At 43.1% G+C, this 22,623-nt stretch overlaps 1 protein-coding gene across 1 annotated transcript; it reads left to right on the forward strand.

Annotated features, from left to right (window-relative positions):
- The first annotated feature begins 4,643 nt into the window (after positions 1-4,643).
- On the forward strand, positions 4,644-6,000 carry HES3 (hes family bHLH transcription factor 3). The gene is made up of 3 exons (XM_072616498.1): positions 4,644-4,739; positions 4,894-4,975; positions 5,207-6,000. Exons 1-3 carry the CDS (start codon positions 4,659-4,661, stop codon positions 5,626-5,628), a joined length of 585 nt encoding a protein of 194 aa, XP_072472599.1. The 5' UTR covers positions 4,644-4,658; the 3' UTR covers positions 5,629-6,000.
- The last annotated feature ends 16,623 nt before the right edge of the window (positions 6,001-22,623 follow it).

Consider the following 22,623-nt stretch of genomic DNA (forward strand, 5'->3'; position numbering starts at 1 on the left):
CTTATTTCCTGGGCTCGATTCCTTCAAGACTCAGCCCAAAGGCCACTTGTGGCATGAGGCCTATTCCCGGCAACCCCGCCATCCTAGCTGAAGCCTTTCCCTTCTAAGGTACTCGCTAAGTATCGTGTGTGTACACATGCATAATACAGACAGAATGTTTTTAAAGTTTATATGTAGCTCTAAACTGCACTTTGGGGACACCATGTAAGAGGCTAACAAGTGCTTGGTGATCATGCTTTTCATCCTCTTCCTGGTACAGTGAAAAGATTGCTGCAGAGGACCTGAATTCAAATTTTGCCCTGATAAGCAATACAAACGCAAAGGAGAGGAGAGAGGCAATGATATGTATGGGGGCAGCAAGTGCACCTGCATCATAGACAGCGTGCTGGGAGACAATGAGGGGCAGAGGGAGAAGAATGTGCAATCAGCCTATGGGGCTTTGGGCAGTTGGATTCACCTCTCTGGACCCCAGGTATTGGACTAGATCAGTGATTCTCAAGGTGAGGTGCCCTAGAAGATCTTCAAGGTCAAAACTATCTTCCTAATAATAGTAAGATGATTTGCTTTCTAATAAACACTCTAATATAACCCACATTTAAAAAAAATTATTGGGTAGGTTTTTCAGTAATTTTTATTGATGGGTCCTGAGACCAAAAACTTTGAAAAACTTTGAATTAAATGGTCTTAAAGATTCTTTCCAAATCAAAATCTAGGATCTTACTAAATTCTTCCTTATTATCCAGATGAATAGGTAACCCTGGAATCTCAGTCAGTAAAAAAACTGAAACAGCTGTTTGTACATTTAGAATACATGTTTCATTTGCTTCTCACAACTTTGTGAAATAGATACTATTATTATCTTCATTTTACTGACAAGGAAACCCAAGCACAGAGAAGTTAAGGGATTTATCCAGGTTTATTGTCTGAAGTGCAATCTGAACTCAGATCTTCTTGGCTGTAAGCCCATAGCTCTATCCAACATACCACTAGTTCTCCTCCATGGATTAGTCAAGTTGAATTGAGAGAGGCTCTTTACCTGAGCAATTATTTATTATTGCTAATATTATTTTGGGGTCACTGGAGTTCATAAAGACCAGACTACTAAGGGGCAGAAGGGTTTCGATATCACAGGAGGGAGTGAACGCTCAGATGAAATTACGGGTCTTTTGAAGTTTGAAACATGTCCAAACTTTCCTAGGTGCTTTTGTTTTTTGGGTTTTTTGGAGGTTTTTTTTTGGCGGGAGGCGGGGGTAAGGTCTGAGAGATTGTTCTTCACTCAGTCACGTGCACACAACACGTCCCTACTCAGACTTTCCAGTTTCCTCCAACCTTGCTCCTACCGGCCTTGTAACTGTCCAGGTCTCTTATTTAGCGCTGTGGGGTTCCAAGAGAAAAGACTCAGGTTCAGTGGAGGCTTTGATTACTTGTGACCGGCTGTATTGCATCCTCAGTTCTAGTTACCTACGTCTTCCTCGCTCTTCAATACATCAACAAGCATACACACACACTTTGTTCCAGGCAGAGGCATCAGTAGATAAAGCATATAGAGAACTGGTTCCAGTTCTGCTTCCCCTACCTATTGGCGGGGTGATCCTACGGCAATTTGCTCTCTGTGTCCTGGGCTATTCTCTAAGACTCCAAGTTACAGAGAAGGTGCCAGGCTGCATTAGTAAATGGAATTTTCTCATCTGGGAATTTCCTATCCCAGTGAAATCTCAGCTCTGGTCCAAAAATCGTGCCGGCCTCAAGGAACTTGCCGTCTACCATTTGAGGGAGACATAAGTAAATATGTTCGCATAAATAAATACCAGAAATAGAAGCCAGCGTCCTAGCAACTGAAGGAATAAGGGAAAGGCCCCTTGAAAACGCTGGTCCAGGAGCTGAACCTCGAAGGGACCTAGAATTTCTAAGAGGAACAGATGAAGAGAGAAAGAGCGTCTCAGCCATGCGGACAGTCAAAGCAAAGACAACCAGGCAGGAGATGGAATATAGTGTACTAGAGGCAGCAAGGACGCCAGTGCGCCGGGAGCCGACGTAGAGTACTGGGCAATAGGATGCCAGGAAAGGAGCACAGAGAGTGACTTTGGAAGGGGGAGGAAGGGGCAGAGGCTCTAGAATTCAGGTAGGGGAGATGAAGATAGACGAGTGTGAGGGCGTCTCAGCTAAGCAAACAGGAGGTGATAGAGTTAGTCACAAGCCAAGCAGGTGCCCAGCCGCGGGGGCTCCGGCAGAGGGGGGAAGGTTGAGCACAGATGTGTGGAAAGGAGCGGGGTGGAGGTGGAGGGAAACTTGTTTTGTACACAAACTCCTACCTCCTGATCCACTTTTTGAGTTCTCAGGAAAGTGGACCTGTGCTGGGGCATTTGATTCTTTTGTCCTTACGGTCCGGGGTGTCTTTTAATCACAAAACGGGTTCCATTGAGCCGGGTGAAAGGCCTCGTTACAGGGAGAGCTAAAGGCACAATAAAGCAATCACGGGAGGACAAATTACTAAGGAAGAGAGAGGGGCTCTTAAGGGCCTGCCGCCCTCAGACGAGACCTACTGGGAACCAGGAAGACAGATGGGTCATTGTGTCTCCCAACGGTTCCCCACAGGGTGCAGCCTAGAGTCCTTGCTCCTGTACCGGTTGCGCAGTCGGCAGACCCTGAAATTCTGGCGAGGGGAGATAAGTGGGAGACGGAGGAAAGTGGGAGTCATGACTGTAATCATTCCCCACCACCACCACCCTTAGATCCCCTTGAAAGTAAAAGATGAAGAGAAATCTCGGGGCTACCGGTCAATTTTCGGGCAAGAATGCCGGGATGCTCTTCGCTCCTCTCTGGCCCTTACGCTTATTTTTCCGCGGAATGATAGAGAACAGGCATGGCAAAAAGCAGCTAATATTGCTAGTTTCTAGAGCCTCGTTCTTCGGCCCCTTATCCTCAGGGACTGACCCAGGTCGAGAGGGGATCTCTTGGGGTCCATTGCCACGCGCTCAGGGAACAATGGACTCAGCCCCATTGGAGGGTGAGTGGGAATTTTAAAAAAGTTAGCTTTAGAAAAAGCCCTGACCTACCACACACAAGCATCCCCTCTGCCCCGACGTACACAGGGAGTTAGGGGTAGGAGAGGAAGGCTTTCTGCGTGTGCAAATCAACATCGGCTAATCTATTTACATCTAGACTGTGGACACCTTCAGTGGGGCTCTGTCAGTCAGTTCACTAGCATCTATTAAGTGCCTACTAAATGTCAGGCAGTGTGCTAAGCTCTGGGGACACACACATTCCTTTACACAAAATCTAATGGAGGAAAGAGAACACAAGCAACCAGGTACAAAGATTACATTCACACACACACATACACACACACACACACACACACACAAATCCAAGATAAAATGTGGGTAGTTTCAGAGGGAAGACAAGATTAAGGAGTACTGGAAAAATCTTCTTGCAGAAGGAGGTATTTTATCTGAAACTTCAAGAAAGTCAAGAGATAGAGGTGAGGAGGGAGAGTTTTCCTGGCATTGGAGACAATTCCTAGCAGGGCCGCAGGAGAGTGGAATGTAATTCCCGCATTTCCATAGCCTTGGGCATCAGGCCTGACCACTTGCCTCCTGCTGCAACACACATCTTTCTCTCCATGCGACAGGAACTGAAGCCTATGAATATTTTGCCCAGGGAGGCCGCGTTCTAGAGGGGGGGGGGGGGGGGGGGTAGGGTGTCGGACCGCAGCTTCCCGGGCAAAGACACCTGCAGGCGGCAGGTCCGGGGCTTGCACGGTTTAATGAGACATATGTTATTTTATGTCTCAGTTAGGAGCGGAGAAATCGGGCCTTTCCGGGCTTTGAATTACCAGAGGCAGAAAATTGCTTTATTGTCAGGACATTAGGGTTACTAATGCAGCGTTGCGGGCGCGGCCGGACCGTGAAGCCCGGGGAGAAAGGACTGATTCGCGGCCTCTATTGGCATCTTCATCTCGGCTCCGCGGGGGCTGCGCGCTTCGGTCACAGTCATTATCCACGGCCATTCCTTCTCCTCCAAAGTTCGACAGGGCTAACTAGCTTGAGGAAGGGCCCGCGGGCGGCAGCGAGCCAAACTATTTCTATGCTCCCGGAGTCCTTCAGGCTACTCTCTTCCCTAATCAATCTTTAGCCTCTTGGGGTGGCTTCCCAACATGACTTCCCTAGCAAAGATGAGCAAATAGGTCACAGGGCGGCGTGGGGAAGGCCAAGAAGACTAAGTCCTTCCCACTGGAGAAAGTCTTACTTCAAATCCGCCAGTGGTCAGCAGGCCGCCAATCAGCGAGGTGTCCCGGCCTGGCTTACTGTCCTTCCCTCCCTCTTTCCATTCTTCCCTCTGTTGTAACACCCCCCCCCCAGGGGGCGGGGGGCCAGAACCAGAGCGCCGTATTGACATGTAAAATAAGGGCCCCCTATAAAGGCTAGGCATTCCTGTGTTAGCTGCAAGGACCCCATTGCAGCCGCACAGAATCCAGGAAGAGGATGGTCACCGATTCAGAACCTCGGGCGAATCTGGCAGTTTGCAGTTTCCGAAAGGTCTTTGGGATCTGGGAGGTGGGGAGACTTGAGCCCCAGGGGAGGTGGGGAAAGGAACCCACCTTCCCAACAACGCTATAACGAGGGTTTCCCGGGTCTCTTCAGATATCCAAGCCACTAATGGAAAAAAAGAGACGAGCGAGGATCAACGTATCCCTAGAGCAGCTGAAAACTCTGCTGGAGAAACACTATTCTCATCAGGTAAGCTCGGTGTTCAGCCAAACTGGGAGGAATCCTGAAGTCGTGGCGGTCCGGAGGCAGAGCGCTGTCTGGGGTGGGGGAGGGTGGGGGGGGAGGGGGGTGCCAGAGCATTCGCCAGCTAAGCCTCTGACTCTGATTCTGTTCTGTTCTGCAGATCCGAAAGCGCAAACTAGAGAAAGCAGATATTCTGGAACTGAGCGTCAAATACATGAAAAGCTTGCAGAACTCTGTTCAAGGTGGGTGCCAGAGGCCAGGGACGGGCTGTAAAGGGTCAAAGAGGGAGCACAGGGCCATGAGCATCCGGGAGGGAAATTCAGTAGGCACCTCCCTGCTCTCCTCAGACTCCTCCCTTTTCTTCTTTCTTCGCCTCTCCTCTTCTTCCTTCCCTTCCTCCCGCACCCATTCCACCTTTGAAAAGCAGGACTCTCAGGCTCTAGAATCTCCTCATTCCTGGATTACTTCTTCAGGTATTCCCCCAGTGTTCACCAGTGCCGAGTACCAGGCGGGTTTTCGGAGCTGCCTCCACGGGGTGAGTCAATTTTTGCGGCGCTCAGAGACAAGCTACAGCGTGCCCTGCCACCTGCTGCAGGAAGTCTCTCGTGTTGGCCTACAGGCGGGCGCCCTGGGCTTCAGTACCACGGACAGCGCCACTCCTATTTCTAACCCGGAAGCTCAGTCTCCAGGCTTCTCCAGAGGCCCCGGGACTATGGAGCCTTGGGGTTCCTCACCCACTGCCACCGCTCTGCGCCCGTCCAGACAGAGGCTTCTTCTTCCTATCGCCTCCACCACAGCCAGCCCAGTTCCTCCAGAGAGTCCCCAACCCGAACTCCAGCGGAACAGCGCCTCCGGGGAGGGTGGCAGAGGGCCGAACGTGTGGCGTCCCTGGTAACCCTATACCCACATCCGGCTGGAGAAGAGGACTGTATGCCCAGAGCTGGCCAGGTCAGCAGTTGGAGGGCAGCAGCGGAGTATTGGCACCTCTAGGGGCTCTCCGTGCTTTGCTCTGGGATAACTACAAGGCCCTGGCTTTGATGTCCCTTTCTTCTTTCCGCCCCAGGGAAAGCTGCTTCAAGAGGTCGTTCAGACTTCAGGACTGGAGAAAGGGAAAGGGTTCTACTCCCACTTGTGGGTGTAGGCTATTGTTGGATGCTATTTAAGCAGAAAAAGAACAACAACTGAGTCAGAGTTCATCCTGCTGGAGAGAGTCCTTCCATTTTGGGGAGGGTGGAAAACTGAGATACAAAGCTGATTAAGATTTGGAAGGGTGGAAAATAAGCTAGGAGTGTTTCCAGGAAAATAGCATCCTAATCACTCCTAGGAGACCTTCAGCAAGCCCAATTCTAATCCCCAGTAGCAGGGTAGTCATCTTCCCCCTTTCAGAGTTTGTACATTTCCTGCATGTGAAATAAATAGAATCACATATTTGTCTGTTGGTCTGTATCTGTGTGACTGGGTGCTCCACTGTATTGGGGACTCATCTGGGTTTCAAGGATGGACCAGGCCCTGTTGATTTCTCTTCATATCTGGGCACCCCAAAGAGATGGAAGCTACTATTCATTTTACCTCAGCTGTGCTGGGTGGTCTGAATGATTTGTGAGGGTGAAATATAAGTCCTATCACAGGACTCATCATCATTCCACACATACCCACACATGAAGAGAAGGCTCATGATCCTTCATTCCAATCATAGATCCCTAAATCCTAGCTAATGTATCTCTCTGTTCTCTTCTCCTAAAGTGGGTACAGACAAGCCCACTCTCCTTAATAAATTCCAGTTGTTCCTGGAATCATGTGGGAGTATGTGGGAGGCAGGAGGGAGTTCTGGGCCTGAGAAGCACCTTCTTTTGGTCCTGTGATAGTAGTGCTCCTTCTCCCCTCCCCCAAGTGAGGAAGGTGGCTGTGGGAAGCTGACTCTCTGGCAGTAACCCAGAGCAGACCCCTCACAGCGAGGAGAATCGCTGCTCCGCCCCTTCATCCATTCAGCTGCCCCAGACTTTTGGTTCCCACCAGGACAAAGCGAACTCTAGCCCCAGCCCCCTACCCCAAGATCTGATCGAACTGAGGGCCCCTCCCCTTAAACCTCACCATCTCCTCAACCCCCAATTACCAGAGCCCTGCCTGGAAGCTTGACTGAGAATGGTTTCCCAAATTTGCTTTGACCCTATGGAGAGGAGTAATAGCCAAGGAAAAGAGTTTTGGAAGCAGGGATGGGATCTAGCACTCCAGTTCTCCTTAACATATTCATCATCTTGCCTAATGAATCTTTGTCTGCCTTACTTTCTCTCTGCTTCTTTGTCCATGATTGGGGGTCCCATACAGTGACCTATGTTAGGTACTGTTGGAGAAGAGGAGGAAGACAACAGAGTTTATAAAATGTAGACTCTTCTCTTTGCCAAGGCTAAACCTCAACATGTATCCTGGATATCCTCCCAGCTCCTTCCTGCCTGCCTTCTCTGGGACTTTATCCCATCAATTATTCACTCTTTGATTGACTCCTTTCCCTACAGCCCTTACCAAGTGGTCCAACCCCACTCTTCTATAGTTCCTCATAAAATGTAAACTTCTTGACTATGCAGATTTGTTACAAGACTTTCCCCCTCAAGTTGTGGATGGGTAGTGGAAGTAAAAAAAATATATGCTTGATCACTGAAAATAATTAACTTAAAAACAATATCAGATTCTAACATAGTGCCTGGCACATAGCAGTCTTCTTGAATTGTTTTGATTTTCTACCATTTCCCTACACATGGCTATCCTCAAACCAGATTTGCATTTTCCTATTACTAGGATTTTTGTCATGTCCTTCGGCCCCCTGAATGTCTACCTACTCATCTCTGCCTGTCAGAATTTTGTATATCCTTCAAGGCTCAGGTCTCATGCAGCATACAAGCTGCTTATTACTATATCTCAATTCAGTAGAAAAAGAGGTGGATTTGGAGATAGAGGACTTGGACTTGGATACTGAATCTACCAAGTATTCAAGTACATGTTTTCTGTGACATGGACCAAATGGCTTAATCTCTTCTGACCTCAACTTTCTCATCTATGAGATGAAGGAGGTAGGCTAGATGATTTTCAAGAGACTTTTTACTTCTAATCTATAAAAGATTTAAAAGATCCCATAAACTATATGAGCACAATTACAAGACACTTTTCACACAAATAAAGTCATATCTAAACAGTTGGGAAAATATTAGTTGCTCACGGGTAGGATGAGCCAACATCACAAAAATGACAGCACTACCTAATTCATTTATTCAGTGCCATGCTAAGCTATCAAAAATTGAGTTAGAAAAAGAATAACACAAAAATATTCCATAATCTTTTTAAGAAGTGGATTCCCTTGATTGGGTGTGATCTCTCACTTTTCTGAATCTCTTTGAAATTGGTACCTCAACATATTCTGCCTCCTACATTTCTTGTCTTTACCTTTATAACTAGACAATAAGTTTGATGAGAGAAAAGCTGGATCTTTTCCCATTTACCTATTCTATAGTTGCCCACAGAGCTGGCAGATAAGCAAGTCAAGACATCCTCCTCCTGATGTCATTGGTCTCTTCAAGAATGAAGGAAGAACAACAGTATGTGGAACAAAGTAGGTGCTCTGGTGATGTTAGTTGAATAGGCTTTTAAAGGCTTTCTACTGTCTGTCTCCTACTTCCCTTTCTAAGCTAATTACATATTACTCTCCTTTCAAGTTCTCCATGTTTCAATCAAACTGCCCCACACCCACCATTCCCATCTCCCATCTCTTGCCTTTACAATGGCTATTTCATTTAGACTGTGAGCTTCCTGAAAGCAGAAACCTTTTTGTTTGTTCATTTTTTCTTTGTAGCCTTAGTGCTTAGCAAAGTGCCTGGCACATAGTAGGCACTTAACTGTTTATTGACTAACTGATGACTATTCCACCTACCCCCAATGTCTAGATGCAACCTTAATACACTCCCTCCCAACTTCTTTGGACTTCTTCAGCTGACTTATCACAATGGAACTTCCCACAGTACCTGAAGTCTTCTAACCCTGGAATATCTCTCCACTCAAAACCCTTTCTCCCACTGGTGTTTTTCTTCCATGACCTCCATTCTTGGGAGGGGCTGAGACAACCATCTTTCATTCCCCCTCTAGCTGTAAGAACTCCAACACAATGCCCTGCCTGAGTGCCTTCCTCTTCTACCTCATTTTCACTCCCTTTCAAATGTAGTCTTTCCTTCTTAGAAGTTGGCTCCTGGAGGGGAATGCCTTTCTTTTGCTTTTATTTGTATCCCCAGGGCTTAGTACAGTGTCAGGCATATAGTAAGTGGTTAATAAATGCTTGCTGCCTATCTGTTGCCTTTTATCTGCCTTCAAAGCTCAGCTCAAATGCTACTTCCTTACAGGAAACCTATCCTGATTCTCCCAGTTGCTAAAGCACTCTGTCCATAATGATTTTCTATCTGCTTTTTTGGCTAGGTATGGTTTCCATCATTAGAATGAAAACTTCTTGAAGGCAGAGACCGTTTCACTTTTGCCTTTGTAACCAAAGTACCTAAGCCTGGTACACAGTAGGTGATTAATAAATGCTTGTTGAATGAATGAACGTACATAGTCATCCAGGCTCAAATCCTCCTAGCTGGCTCCTTCTCCTCATCTTTACATCTGATCAGTTGCCAAGTCCTTGTCATTCAACCGCTGCAACAACTTTCACATCAATCCCTTCTCTTCACTTAGGAAGTGAATCTTAATTCCTTATCTTTGGCCCTTATTACATTTTGGCCTTACTGTTGGGATAGTCTCTTGACTGGTATCCTCCATCTCTAGCCTCATTTTCCTGGTCTTACTCCTCTGACCTGAAACCTCCAGGGGGTGACCCAACTGCCTCTAGCCAATTAGTCAGTCAAATAGCATTTATTAAGGACCTATAATATGCCAAGTACTGTGTTAAGTGCTGGGGCCCCCCACAATTTGACTCCCATCTATTTGTACAACCATGACTTCACTTGTTTTACTTTACATTCCAGTCAGACTAGATTACAACCAGCTCCCCTCCTTCCCCCCAAAAAACTCCACTTGCCCTCTGCTGTCTCTGCACATTGTGGAGGTTGTCCCTCATGTCCACAGTGTATTCCTTCCTCATGTCTGCCTTCAGGAAGCCTGATTTTCCTTGGAGACTTACATTTAGATCTGGATGGTGACACTGAATGTAATACACATGCATACAAGCTCCCCTTCAAACCCTTCACTGGCTGATCCCACACCTGGAACACTCTCCCTCCTCATCTCCAGCTGTTGGCTTCCCCAGTCCTTCTTAAGAACTTAAGGCCTTCCCTCTGAGACTACTTCCAATTTATCCATGATTTCTCTTGATTGTACATTGGAGGTTGCAAGTTATCTCCTCACATTAGACCATGAACTCCTTGAGAGTAGGGACTGTTTTTTACCTTTTGTTGTATCCCTGGCACAAAGTAAGTGACTTCTCCATGGAGTCTTCCTTGATCACCAACTGGAGACTATCTTGCCCTTTTTAAATTTTATACTTTGTTAGGAATCTCTCTTTTGTTTTCCTATACCCAACTTTTTATTAGACTTGTCTGCATATATTTGTATCCCATCTCCCTTCAAGATCTCTTGGTTAGAATACAAGTTCTTTTTTTCTTTACCTTATTTTTCTTTTTTTTTTAATTTATTTTAAGTTTTCAACAATCATTTCCACAAAATTTTGAGTTCCAAATTTCCTCCCCATCTCTCCCCTCCTCCCACCCCAAAATTCCAAGCATTCTAATTACCCCACCACCAATCTGCCCTCCCTTCTAACATCCCTCCCTTCCCTTATCCCCATCTTCTCTTTTGTCCTGTAGGGCAAGATAAATTTCTATACCCCATGAGTTGTATTTCTTATTTCCCAGTTTTATGCAAGAACAATACTCAACAGTTGCTTCTAAAACTTTGAGTTTGAACTTCTCTTCCTTTCTCCCTCCCCACCCATCCCCACTGGGAAGGCAAGCAATTCAATATAGGCTATATATGCATAGTTTTGCTAATGACTTCTATAGTAGTCATGTTGTGTAAGACTAACTAAATTTCCTTCCATCCTATCCTGCCCCCCATTTCTTCTATTGTCTCTTTTGACCTTGTCCCTCCCCAAGAGTGTTGACTTCTAATTGCTCCCTCTTCCTATCGCCCTCCCTTCCATCATCCCCCCCACCCTGCTTATCCCCTTCTCCCCCACTTTCCTGTATTGTAAGATAGGCTTTCATGCCAAAATGAGTGTGCATTTTATTCCTTCCTTTGGTCAAATGAGATGAGAGTGATGAGAGTAAACTTCACATTTTCGCTCTCACCTCCCCCCTTTTTCCCTCCATGGAAAGTCTTTTTCTTGCCTCTTTTATGAGAGACAATTTGCCCCATTCCATCTCTCCCTTTCTCCTCCCAATATATTCCTCTCTCACCCCTTAATTTTATTTTTTTAGATATGATCCCTTCCTATTCAACTCACCCTGTGCTCTCTGTCTCTGTCTCTGTCTCTCTCTATGTGTGTGTGTGTGTTCGTGTGTGTGTGTGTGTGTCTGTGTGTGTATATAATCTCACCAACTACCCAGATACTGAAAAAAGTTTCAAGAGTTGCAAATATTGTCTTTCCATGTAGGAATGTAAACAGTTCAACTTTAGTAAGTCCCTTATGATTTCTCTTTCCTGTTTACCTTTTCATGCTTCTCTTGATTCTTATGTTTGAAATCAAATTTTCTTTTCAGCTCTGTTCTTTTCATCAAGAATGTTTGAAAGTCCTCTATTTCATTGAAAGACCATTTTTTCCCCTGAAGTATTATACTCAGTTTTGCTGGGTAGGTGAGTCTTGGTTTTAGTCCTAATTCCTTTGACTTCTGGAATATCATATTCCAAGTCCTTTGATCCCTTAATGTAGAAGCTGCTAGATCTTTTGTTATCCTGATTGTATTTCCACAATACTTGAATTGTTTCTTTCTAGCTGCTTGCAATATTTTTTCCTTGACCTGGGAACTCTGGAATTTGGGTACAATGTTCCTAGGAGTTTCTTTTTTTGGATCTCTTTCAGGAGGTGATTGGTGGATTCTTTCAATATTTATTTTTCCCTCTGGATCTAGAATATCTGGGCAGTTTTCCTTGATAATTTCGTGAAAGATGATATCTGGGCTCTTTTTTTAGTCATGGCTTTCAGGTAGTCCCATAAGTTTTAAATTGTCTTTCCTGGATCTATTTTCCAGGTCAGTTGTTTTTCCAATGAGATATTTCACATTATCTTCCATTTTTTCATTCTTTTGGTTTTGTTTTGTGATTCCTTGGTTTCTCATAAAATCATTAGCCTCCATCTGTTCCATTCTAATTTTTAAAGAACTATTTTCTTCAGTGAGCTTTTGAACCTCCTTCTCCATTTGGGTAATTCTGCTTTTTAAAGCTTTCTTCTCCTCACTGGCTTTTTGAACCTCTTTTGCCAATTGAGTTAGCCTATTTTTAAAGGTGTTATTTTCTTCAGCATCTTTTGGGGTCTCCTTTAGCAAGTTAGTTGTTGATTCACTTTTCATGATTTTCTTGCATCTCTCTCATTTCTCTTCCCAATTTTTCCTCCACCTCTCTTGCTTGATTTTCAAAATCCTTTTTGAGCTCTTCCATGGCCTGAGACCATTGAATACTTATTTTGGATGTTTGGGATACAGAAGCCTTGACTTTTATGTCTTTCCCTGATGGTAAGCATTGTTCTTCCTCATCCAAAAGAATGGGAGAAGATATCTGTTCACCAAGAAAGTAACTTTCTATAGTCTTATTTTTCCCCCTTTTTGAGCATTTTCCCAAACAATTACTTGACTTTTGGGTCCTTTGTCAAGAGTAGGGTATACTCTGAGGATCTGTAAGATCTCAGTTCCTCCAAGGTGGCACAATCAAGCCTGTACACTAGTCTGGGAGCAACAGAAACTTTTGTGTCCAGAATCTGTGAGTAGTAGTTTCCTCTCCACAACCACCTGGCCTCCAGTTCCACCAAGCCAGCACTGGGGGCTGAGATTCAGATAAGCTCCTCAGTTCTCCCAGGGGCTTTAGTTGGGAGCAGAGCTGCCATTCAGCGTGAGATAAAGATCAGCTGCTGGATTCCTCCAGGAGCATTAGGTGGGGGCAAGGCTGCCACACAGGGCTGAGGTAGGGATCAGCTACTCAGTTCCCCCAGGTGTTTTACAGTCCAACAAGGCATTCAGGCTGCTGTGTGAGCTGCTGCTGCCCTCAATGCAGCCTCTGCCACTGATGCCTGAGGCTGGAGCTATGGGAAGACCCTACTCCCTTCTTGATCAGCTGAAAAAACCCTCACTGACCTTTGGTGCCTGTGGGTTGAGGGATCTGCAAACCACAGCTACTGCTGCTAGGGATTCTGTCCCCAAGGACTGCTCTGGTCCTCCTCCCAGCTCTGTGCAGCATGGCTGGGTGTCCAGTATAACAGACCTTTCCCCTCGGCCTTTCAAGTCACCCTGGGCTGGAAATCTCTTCCACTCTGTTGATCTGTGGCTTCTGCTGCTCTAGAATTTGTTGAGAGTCTTTCTTTACAGGAATTTTATGGGCTGTAGGGGAAGAGCATGTGCATGTGCATCTTTCTACTCCACCATCTCAGCTCTGCCCTACCTAGAATACAAGTTTTTTAATGGTTTCTGTGCCATTTATTTTGTAGGCAGCTATTGTATCAATGGATAGAGCACTTGGTTTAGTGTCAGGAAGACCTGAGTTCAAATCTAGCCTCAGGCACTCATTGTGTGATCTTGGGTAAGTCTCTTAAAAAAAAAAAACCTGTCTCTGCCTCAGTTTCCTCATCTGTGAAATGGGGAAAATAATAGCACCTACCTCCTAGGGTTGTTGTGAGGATCAAATGAGATAATGCTTGTATGGTATTGAGCACATTGTAGGTGCTTAATAATTTCCTTGCTTCCTTCTCTCCTTCCTTCTTTCCTTCCTCCTTTCCTTCCTTCCTTGTTTCCTTCCTTCTCTCCCTCCTCCATCCTTCCTTTTTTCCTACTATTCTTCTTTCCTTCTGTCTCTCCCTCCCTCTCTCTTTCTTTCCTTCTTTCCTTCCCTCCTCTCTTCCTTTCTTCCTATCTGGAGTACCTAGTATTTTGCCTCCTAGTTCTCATCACCTTGATGCCCTATTGGCATCTGGAATTTCTAATTTCTAATTCCATTTCTAATATGGAACTCATTTCTAATATGACTTCCCCACTCTGAGAAACTTGTCTTCCTAACTTTCTTGTTTCTTTTCTTCTAGTCACACAGGTTTGTAATCTGGAGTTGTCCTTGATTCTCCCTCATCACCATCACCCCCATGATAACCTCCCATTAGGTAGTTCCCAAGTCTAGTCAACTTTGCTTGTACTGTATTTCTCATACTCCACTTAGGAGGCTACTACGCTAGTTCAGGGCTTTCTTACCTCTCATCTGCATTGTGAGCTTCCTAATTGACTTTGAGTCTTCTAGCTTCTCCCTTCTCCAACCAATTCTTCATGCAAGTCATTAAACTGATAGCTCTAAAGGGCATATTATTCCTTGATCAAGAAGCTTTAGTGGCTTCCAATTACCTCTAGGATAAATGTTAACTCCCTTCTTTGGTCCTTCACAATCTGGCTCCAATCTATCTTTCTAGATTGATTTCATATTATTCCCCATGCCCATTATTCTCCTTTTCTATTTCTCTCCCAAACAACCTGTTTCAGCCAGATTCACCTACTTATTGTTTCTCACTCATAACATCTCATATCTTGGCCCTCTGTCTTTGTCCAGTCTGTCCCCGAGACCTGGAGTGTTGCCCTGACTCTTCTCCACCTCCTGGAATTCCTAGCTAGTTCTGGGACAGTGATACCTCTTTTGTGAGGCCTTTTGTGATCTGATTCTGTTAATAGGTTTCCAAAATAATTTTGTATTTACTTTTTATAGAGTTACTTCATGTACATGCCTCCCTCTACTTTTTATTAGACTTATCTGCATACATTTGTATCCCATCTCCCTTCAGGATCTCTTAGTTAGAAAACAAGTTCTCTACCTAAGTATAATGTAACCTCCTTAAGGGCAAGAACTGTTTTGGTTTTATCTGTATTACCCCAGAACCCTGCACAGTGTGTAGCATGTGACAGATGCTTAACAAGCACTATTGAATTGAGTTAGATTATTACATTTTTTTTTAATTGAATCAAATGTCCAGTTTGAACTTCTTCCTATGGGGCAGGTTGATCTTTGAGCAGTCTCCCTTCACCTTTGACAATAGGAAAAACCATAATAACCCTGCCCAAACCTTCCATTGGTCTATGGCCTAGTGCTCATTCCAAAAGCTAGGGAGCTGTGGCTGGGGACTGGACTTCCTATTACCTCAGTTTCACTCATTCTTTCATGAGACTTCAAACAAATACCATGTCTGGAAGGTTGACAGTTAAAGCCAGCCCTGTGTAGGGAAATGAGATTTAGAACACTTAGACTTCTTCCAAAGGAAACAATGGCTTTGGAGATGTTAAACATTAACCTGTCAGAGAATATGTCATCCCTGTGGGGACCCCCAGTCTACCCCAGTCATCAACATGAGACACAATGGACCTTTGTTCCCTCCCTGGACTCAGAGGGAGTGAAGGGATTCCCAGATGTAAATGCAGGATGATAAACAGTAAGGAAACTGGACAAAAGAACTCAAAAGACATAGATTTGTCTAAGACCAGCTACACAGGCCCATGAATGAGCTCCACTCTGGTACCAGGAGGCTCAGGTTATACTCCCACCTCTATTACTAATGCCTCTGATCTTCAGCACATCCCTAGCCCTTTCTAAGCCTCACAGAATCATAGGACTCAGAACTATTTTATTTTATATTCAGAACTATTTTATATTGCCCTTTGTTCCAGCTGAATTGATTCACTCCTTGTACAGAATATTCTACTATTTCTTATTTCTCTCCCTTTAAATTGACTGTTCCCCTATGCAAGGAATACTGTCCCTCCTCAAATCTGACTCTTGCATCCCTAGCACCCTTCAAAGCATAGCCCAAGTGTTATCTCCTGAACCCCTCAGCACTCTCTCTCTCTGCCTGTCTGTGTCTCTGTCTCTCTATCTCTCCTCCATCCTTCTCTCTGTCCCTCTGTCTCTTTCTTCCCTCTATCCTTCCCTCTCTGTCTATTTCTCTGTCTCTTTCTCTCTCCCTCTTAAGAGTTATTTATAGTACTTTGTTTATATTACGTTTTGTTTCTTGAGTATTCCTAAGCTTGTAGGAATGTCTCAGTAGGAAAGAAGGAAGCAAATATTTATTAATTGTGTATTATATGCCAGACATTATGCTGAGTGCTTTACTAATATTATCTCATTTGATCCTTACAACAATCCTGTGAGGTAAATGTTATTATTATCCACATTTGACAGTTGAGGAAGCTGAGACAGAGAGAGGCTAAGCAACACAGTAAGAATCTGACTTTGGATTTGAACTCAGGTCTTCCTGATCCCAGGCCCAGCATTTCTCCACTGTGCCAACTCGATGCCACTGTACAATAAAATATAAGTTCTTTGGCGGAAGGAATCATGATATATTTTCCCCTTATTTCTCCAGTATCCAGCACAATGTCTTTCAAATAGTAGGCACTTAATAAGTGTTTGCTGGATTTAATCTAACTTACATAGTTTACAAATGAGGAAACCAAGTCACACAGAAGTGGAAAGACTCATCCAAGATTGGTCACAAAAGAAGTAGTAGGCAACAGAGTAGTAGTGATCCAAATCCAAGTTTTCTGATTCTATCAAAATCCTCATGAGTAAAATCTAGGAGAGATGAAACAGTCCAGTTCTGAAATTCTATATTCTTCTAGCTAATCCTTAGCTTGCCTTCTTTGAACGACCATTAAGAGACTCAACTACTAGAACAGGCATGAAAAGTCTTTTTGAAATGCAAGTTCAAGTCTTCATTTTTCAAGTGTTATTGCCTAGAAGGGAAATCTCATCTGAGAGAAGACCCACTTAGAGAAGGCAACTGTAATTCACATTCAAATCACTGGATGGCGACATTGATTGCGACACAGTCTCACTCGAACACACAGTCATGTACATATATAGGTATATGTATGTGTGTATATATGTATATATAAAATATATACATACATATATACATAACTGTGAGTGTGTATGTGTGTATGTACACACATTTTATATGTTTATGCATGTGTGTGTACATATGTGTGTATATACATATGTATATACACACACATATACATACACCTTCAAACAAGGTCTAAGAGAATAATAAAATGGGGGGTAAGGAGTAGAAGGAAGGTTATTCTGATCGCTCAAGGCAAAAGAAAAAACAAGGCAAGCTTTACTGATCGTTTTTTTCTAAGCCCTATCTACTCTGGATTCATCCCTAAAAGGGACTTCCTGAAGTACATTGGGGAATAGAAAGTGAGATAGGGGGCAGGACCCTTGGCTCTATGAGGGCCAGCAAGCATAAGTTATCGTTGATCCCTCCCCTACCTTTTTACTCTTTCTTGGACTTGTCCACTCCTTTCCACACCTACTTACCTCTCACTGTTTTCAAAGTGCCCCAGCCTTCCCCAATATATTCAGCCAATGAAATCTCTCTCTAGAGGTCAAGTTGTCCATCATCAGGGGCCAGGTGAACACCTCTACCTCCTTGACTCATTGGCGTATTAAACTCAAACCACCCATAATGGAACAGATTCTCTTCCTCACTTTTCTGTTTCTGTAGAGGGTTCCATTTTCTTTTCAGTTACTCAGTTCACAACCAAAGAGTTATATTTGACTCTTGGCTTCCCATTACTCAAAATCTCCATCAGCAAGCATTTATTAAGCACATACTATGTGTCAGGCACTGAGGATACATAAACAAAAGGGAAACAGTTCCTGCTCTACACCTCTGGAGAAGAGTGCTTGAATACACATGGTTGGTTGTTGTCCTTTATTCTCAAAGGGGACCAAAATGACATCACTACATCCAGGTCAAGGGACTATGTGTCCACCTGTGGCTGATCAGACCAGTACAAGCTCAGAAGGTTCTACACAGATCAGACACAAATAGTCCATATGGATATTTGCATTAGAGATGTCTCTAAATTTACATAGCTTGTGTTTCTTTTGAGCTACTGCCATTCTGCTTTACTCTTGATCACGGTGCCTTCTTTGACATGAGTATGCTATAGCTGGGTGGTCCTGTGTTAGTGTCTCCCATGTCTCATAATCGATTCCAAACTTCTTCAGAGAGACCTTGAGAGTGTCCTTCTATCACTTCTTCTGACCTCTGTGTGAGTGTTTGCCTTTTATGAGTTCTCCATAAAATAGTCTTTTAGGCAAATGTGTGTTTGGCATTTGAACATGGCCAGTCTATTGGAGTTATGCACTCTGTGGTAGACTTTGAATACTTGGCAATTCAATTAAAGAAAGGATTTCAGTGTCTAGTACCTTATCTTGCCAGGTGATCTTCAGAGTCTTCCTAAGACAATTCATATGGAAGTGATTCAGTTTCCTTCCAGCTAGTACACTGTACAGGTTTCACAGGCGTACAACAACAGGTCAGCACAATGACTCTGGAGACCTTCAGTTTGGTAGGTAGTCTAATACCTCTTTGCTCCCATGGTTTCCTTCAGAGCTTCCCAAACACTGAGCTAGCTCTGATGATGTGTGGATCAACCTCATCATCTATGTTTATATTCCTGCAAAGTATATTGCCAAAGTAAGTGAACTTATCATAGCATTCAACATCTCTCCATTTACTGTAACCAATGGTTCCATGGTGTGGTGTTGACTGAGGGAGAACCTCTGTTTTCTTGGTGTCGTCAGGTCCTAAATTAGCACAAGTGGAAGGGAATACCTGCATACTCTGTTACATCTCAGCCTCAGAAGCTGCACTGAGTGTGCAATCATTTGCAAACAAAAAGTCATGTTCCAACTCTCTCTTTACTTTAGTCTTGGCTTGTAGCCTTTTCACTTTACTGCTAGTGAAGTAGCTGCCCTAGATACCTAGATAGATGCAAAACACATACATGGTGATGGTGGAGGGAGGGAGGCACTAACAGCTTGGGGAATTAAGAAATATTCCTATCTCACACCCATGTTCACCTCTTCATTCAGCAGTCATCACTTAACTTTGGCTTTCCTTGTCTTACCTATATTATTGCAACAGCTTCCTACTTGCATTCCCTGATTCCGTTTCCATTTTCTCCTTTCTGTTCCCCTCAGAGCCATCAGAATAATTTTCCTAAAGCACATGTCTGATCAGGTCACTCACTTGCTCAAAAATTTCATGGACAAAATATAAGTTCCTCAGCTTAGAATTTAGAGACTTTCAAAATATGACTTCACTTCAACTTTATGGACTTATTACTTCCTTTCCTGCATTTGTCCTTCCGGCCAATACTTTCACTACTCTATTTCTGATCTCTGTGTTTCAAAGATTGTCCCGCATGCTTGGAATGTACTCCATTCTCACCTCCATCTCTTAGAGTTGTAGTTTCTTTAAAGGTTCATTCAACTCCTGAGCCATTTCTTTGACGCCTTTATTAATTGCAATACTATAGCATGAGGACTAAGTGGTGCCGCAATGCACATAGTGCCAGGCTTGGCATCAGAAAGACTCATCTTCCTGAGTTCAAATCTGGACTCAGACATTTACTAGTTGTATGACCCTGGGCAAGTTACTTAACCTTGTTTGTCTCAGTTTCCCCATCTGTAAAATGGTCTGGAGAAATGAACAGCAAACCACTCCAGTATCTTTGAAAAAAAAAAAACAACGACCCAAATGGAATCACAAAGAGTCAGACATGACTGAACAACCACAATATTATATATGTATTTGTTCAAAGATTGCCTCCCCACCACAAGAAGAATGTAAGACCTTTGAAGTCAAGAACCTTTTTCTTTGACTTTTTTCTTATCTTTTTCTTTGTATCCTTAGTAATGATTATAATGCTTGCATGGTAGATATTTAATAGATGCTTGTTGAATTGGACTTTTCTTTGCAAAGTCTTACTTCCTTCCTTTGTCAAATGAGGGGGCTGGACTAGGTGATCCCCAATCTTCTTTTCAGCTTTGTCAAGCTATTCTTCTGGGATCATTTATTCACTTTACAAGTTCCTTTTTGAAGGAAATTTTGCATTTTAAAATGGGGCAACCTTGTAATGGGAGTAGCTGACCTGGTAGACAGGAGACTGGGATTCACTGGGTGACCCGTACCCAAGTATTTCCCTTCTAACCCTGGCATTTCATCATCTGTAAGATAGGGATAATATCTTCCTTGGCTATTTTGCTTCATATAAGTGTTAAATTAAAAGAGATGAAGGATTAAAATCATCTTTTCAAATGTTACATATTACATGGAGTAGTGGCCAGAGTCAGAAAAATCTGAGATTGAGTTCCACCCCTCATAAATAGTGGGGGTGTGCAACATTTGGACAAGCCACCTAACTTCTTGGGGGGCCCCCCTACAACTTTCTAAGGCCACAAGTTCATGCCAACCTACCCTAATAGATGAGTTTTCATTATTGCACTTTAAGAATTTCAGTGAAATAGCAGAATTTCCCCATTCCCTTCATAACTAATAAATATAAGAGGGTAGCATAAGGTACCTTGCCTTTTGTACTTGAGATGTTTGTTCACTGAAAGGGAAGGGAATAAGCATTTATATGGTGCCTACTATGTGCTAAGTGCTTTTTACAGACATTATCTCATTTGATCCTCACAACAACCCTGCAAGGTGGATGCTATTGTTTTACCATTGAGAAAATAGAGACAAACAGAGCTTAAGTGACTTGCCCTGGGTCACATAACTAGTGACTGAGGGCAGATTTGAACTCAGGTCATCCTGACTTTAGGGTCAGAACTTTATTCACTGTGCCACCTAGCTTCCTTAAAGGCAGAAAATGAACTGCTGACAAAAGAATTCAACCAACCTGTAAAAGGCAAAAAAGTACTGCATTTATTACCCCTTTTGTATATGAACAGTTTGGTTAACAAAAAGGGGGAGAAAAACAACATTTATATGTGAAAATTTCTTTAAATTACAGTATGTAAAAAGTTTTTTTCAGTAAATGTGTGACACAACAGTGTACAAAGTAACAACAATATTGTACAATAATCAGCTGTGAATGACTTGGCTATTCTCAGCAACATAATGATCCAAGACAACTCTGAAGGACTTATGATAAAAAATGCTATCCATCCACAGACAAAGAACTAAAGGCGTCTAAATACAGATTGAAGCATACTTTTTAAAATTCATTTTTCTTGTTTTTCTTTTTGGTCTGTTTTCTTTATAATATGTCTAATATGGAAATGTTTTGCATGACCACGTATGTATAACCTGTATTGAATTGCTTGCCTTCTCAATGAAGGTGGGTGGGGAGGGAAGAAGGGAGAGAATTTGGAACACAAAGTTTTAAAAAAACAACTGCTAAAAAATATTTTTACATGTAACTGAGGAAAAATAAAATACTAAATAAATTTTAAAATATGAAATAAATGTGTGACATCAACCAGTCAAAAGACAGAGGAGAGGACTGAGAGACTCTGTTTGAAAACACGGAAATGATTAAACCTACAAGGTATTGTCGTTCCTTAGATAATTTGCATGTTACTGTTTTAGAGGCATGAGTCCCAGACCAAAGGGGAGGCTACAATTCTGCCCCTCTGAACAAACAGGTCTTTCAATTTGCCTGATAGAGATTGAGTTCAGAAGTCTACTCTTGTATGGACCCAAACTCAAGTCAAGTACTTGCAGAGCTCAGACCAGTGAGACAGCAATCAGACTTTTCCTGGACCAGACCACTTTGTGAGTACTGAACAATTGCAGGGCCTCAGTTTGTTTTAGAAATCCTAGAATAACACAATACTTCATACCTTAAGAAGGCAGGAACAGGAACAGCCCAGGTCTTCTTTCCAAAAGTGTGGCAGAGCTTAACCTTTAACATCAAGTCCAAAGTCAAGAAGTAGGCTGGTAAAGTGAACAAACAATAAAAGAAACCCATCATCATGGTTTATTATTGTGGGAAGGAAGTTCAAGATACAAACACAGAACAAGAAAGTGACTCCAAAATGTATGCAAGCTAAACCTCGAATCAAAATTCTGCTTGGGCACAAACTCAGCTAGAATTCCTGGAAAAAATGAAGCAAAAGGTTTGTTGCTGTTTTGTTTTAAAGAAATTGAAATATTTTTATAAATGAAATGAGAGCACTTCAGGAAAAAAAACTAGAAAAGAAATGAGAGCTATGTTAGACGGATTTGGAAAGTGGATTAACAGCTTGGCAAAAAATGAACAAAACTTTGTCCAAGCAACAAACTCCCTGAAAATTAAAATGGACCAAATAGAAGTCAATGACTCCATGAGGCAACAAGAAATATTAAAGCAAAGTCAAAGGGCTGGAAAAACAGAAGAAAATGTAAAGTTATCTCATAGCCAAAACAAATGACCTGGAAAAAAGATTGAGAAGAAAAAATTTAGAATCACTGGACTATCTAAATGCAATGACCTAAAATGAGTTTACACATCCTATTTTGAGAAATCTTAAGAGAAAAGTGTCTAAATGTCTAAGAACCAGAGGGCAAACCGGAAATATAAAGAACCACCAGTTACCTCCTAAAAGGAATCCCCAAATGGAAACTCTCAGGGACATCATAGCCAAAATCAAAAGCTGCGACACCAAAGGAAAAATACTGCAAGCAACCAGAAAAATAAAAAGAATTCATGTACCAAGGAGCCATAGTCAGGCTCATACATTATTTAGAAGCATCACTATAATGAAGCAAAGAGCTTAGACTATGATATTCCAGAAGGCAAAAGATTGGAGCTTTACAGTCAAGAATAAATCATCTACAAAATTGAATATAATGCTGAAGGGCAGGGAAATGGACCTTAAATGAACCAGAGGA

The sequence above is a fragment of the Notamacropus eugenii genome, chromosome 5, assembly GCF_028372415.1.
Source record: "Notamacropus eugenii isolate mMacEug1 chromosome 5, mMacEug1.pri_v2, whole genome shotgun sequence".
Classification (NCBI taxonomy): domain Eukaryota; kingdom Metazoa; phylum Chordata; class Mammalia; order Diprotodontia; family Macropodidae; genus Notamacropus; species Notamacropus eugenii.

What these genes read in the sequence shown, in the direction of transcription:
- HES3 (XM_072616498.1), top strand. Translation starts at nt 4,659, where the DNA reads ATGGAAAAAAAGAGACGAGCGAGGATCAACGTATCCCTAGAGCAGCTG. An exon ending in AGAAACACTATTCTCATCAG is followed by an intron (nt 4,740 to 4,893) that starts GTAAGCTCGGTG and finishes TCTGTTCTGCAG; the next exon opens with ATCCGAAAGCGCAAACTAGA. An exon ending in CTTGCAGAACTCTGTTCAAG is followed by an intron (nt 4,976 to 5,206) that starts GTGGGTGCCAGA and finishes TTACTTCTTCAG; the next exon opens with GTATTCCCCCAGTGTTCACC.